Source organism: Neolamprologus multifasciatus, chromosome 7 (assembly GCF_963576455.1).
Source record: "Neolamprologus multifasciatus chromosome 7, fNeoMul1.2, whole genome shotgun sequence".
In the NCBI taxonomy this organism is placed as follows: domain Eukaryota; kingdom Metazoa; phylum Chordata; class Actinopteri; order Cichliformes; family Cichlidae; genus Neolamprologus; species Neolamprologus multifasciatus.
Window position 1 is genome coordinate 15,834,048 of NC_140445.1, and position 747 is coordinate 15,834,794.

The 747-nt window shown below is 41.6% G+C and overlaps 1 protein-coding gene across 1 annotated transcript in view; it reads right to left on the reverse strand.

The window, feature by feature from the left end:
* Positions 1–253: 253 nt before the first annotated feature.
* The window catches only part of foxd1 (forkhead box D1), a 1,605-nt gene continuing 1,111 nt past the window's right edge, over positions 254–747 (reverse strand). Inside the window, exon 1 of the mRNA XM_085167813.1 lies at positions 254–747. This exon is cut by the window's right edge and continues 1,111 nt beyond it. Coding sequence (XP_085023939.1) covers positions 511–747 — 237 coding nt within the window. The 3' untranslated portion in view covers positions 254–510.

Sequence of the window (747 nt, forward strand, 5' to 3'; positions counted from 1 at the left end):
TTTAATTACTGAAATAAACACTGCATATTATTATAAATGTATGACTTTGCTCTGCGTTTCTCTTTAATACAAACATCAAATCAAAACCTTCAAAAAAGGTCGCTTTGATTGGCTGATAGAAAACATTGACGTGTTTGACACAAATACATTATAAGCCTGTTTCAGACACGTGATCGTTTGTAACCTGTCCGTTATCCTGAGACGCCTTTATACAGTGACTGAAAACGAATCACTTCATGGTAGGGAATTTAAAAAAAAAGGCTGGAAAGTTAAATTCGTGGTCGAAAGTCTGATTCACACCGAAATAAACAAACAAAATTAATGAACATAAATATATCTTCATGAACAGCATGAATATATAGGCACAAATAGTGTTCTGCATGTCCATCATTCAGCTGCGTGCTAGCAAAACAAACATACAAAAAATAATCCTACCTTCAAAGAGGGGCGTTTTTGTTTAGGTTGCTGTCTCTTTTTTTAAGTGTCTTGAAAAGTTTGGAGTTAAGACATTTAACAGGCGCTAGTGCCGCTGACAACTCTGCTCGGAAAGTTTTCAACCGGATGTAAAACAGCTCCAGGATGTATGGTCTGCGGCTGGCTGGCCACTGCAGGCCCCAGAGAGGACGGTAAGACTGGGACAACGACAGGAGAAGTCCTGGAGGGGCTAAGAGACCCTCCGATGATGCTCTCTATGGAGAAGGGGGACCGCTGCACCGGGGAGCTCGATTTCTGGACCGGTGATGCTGC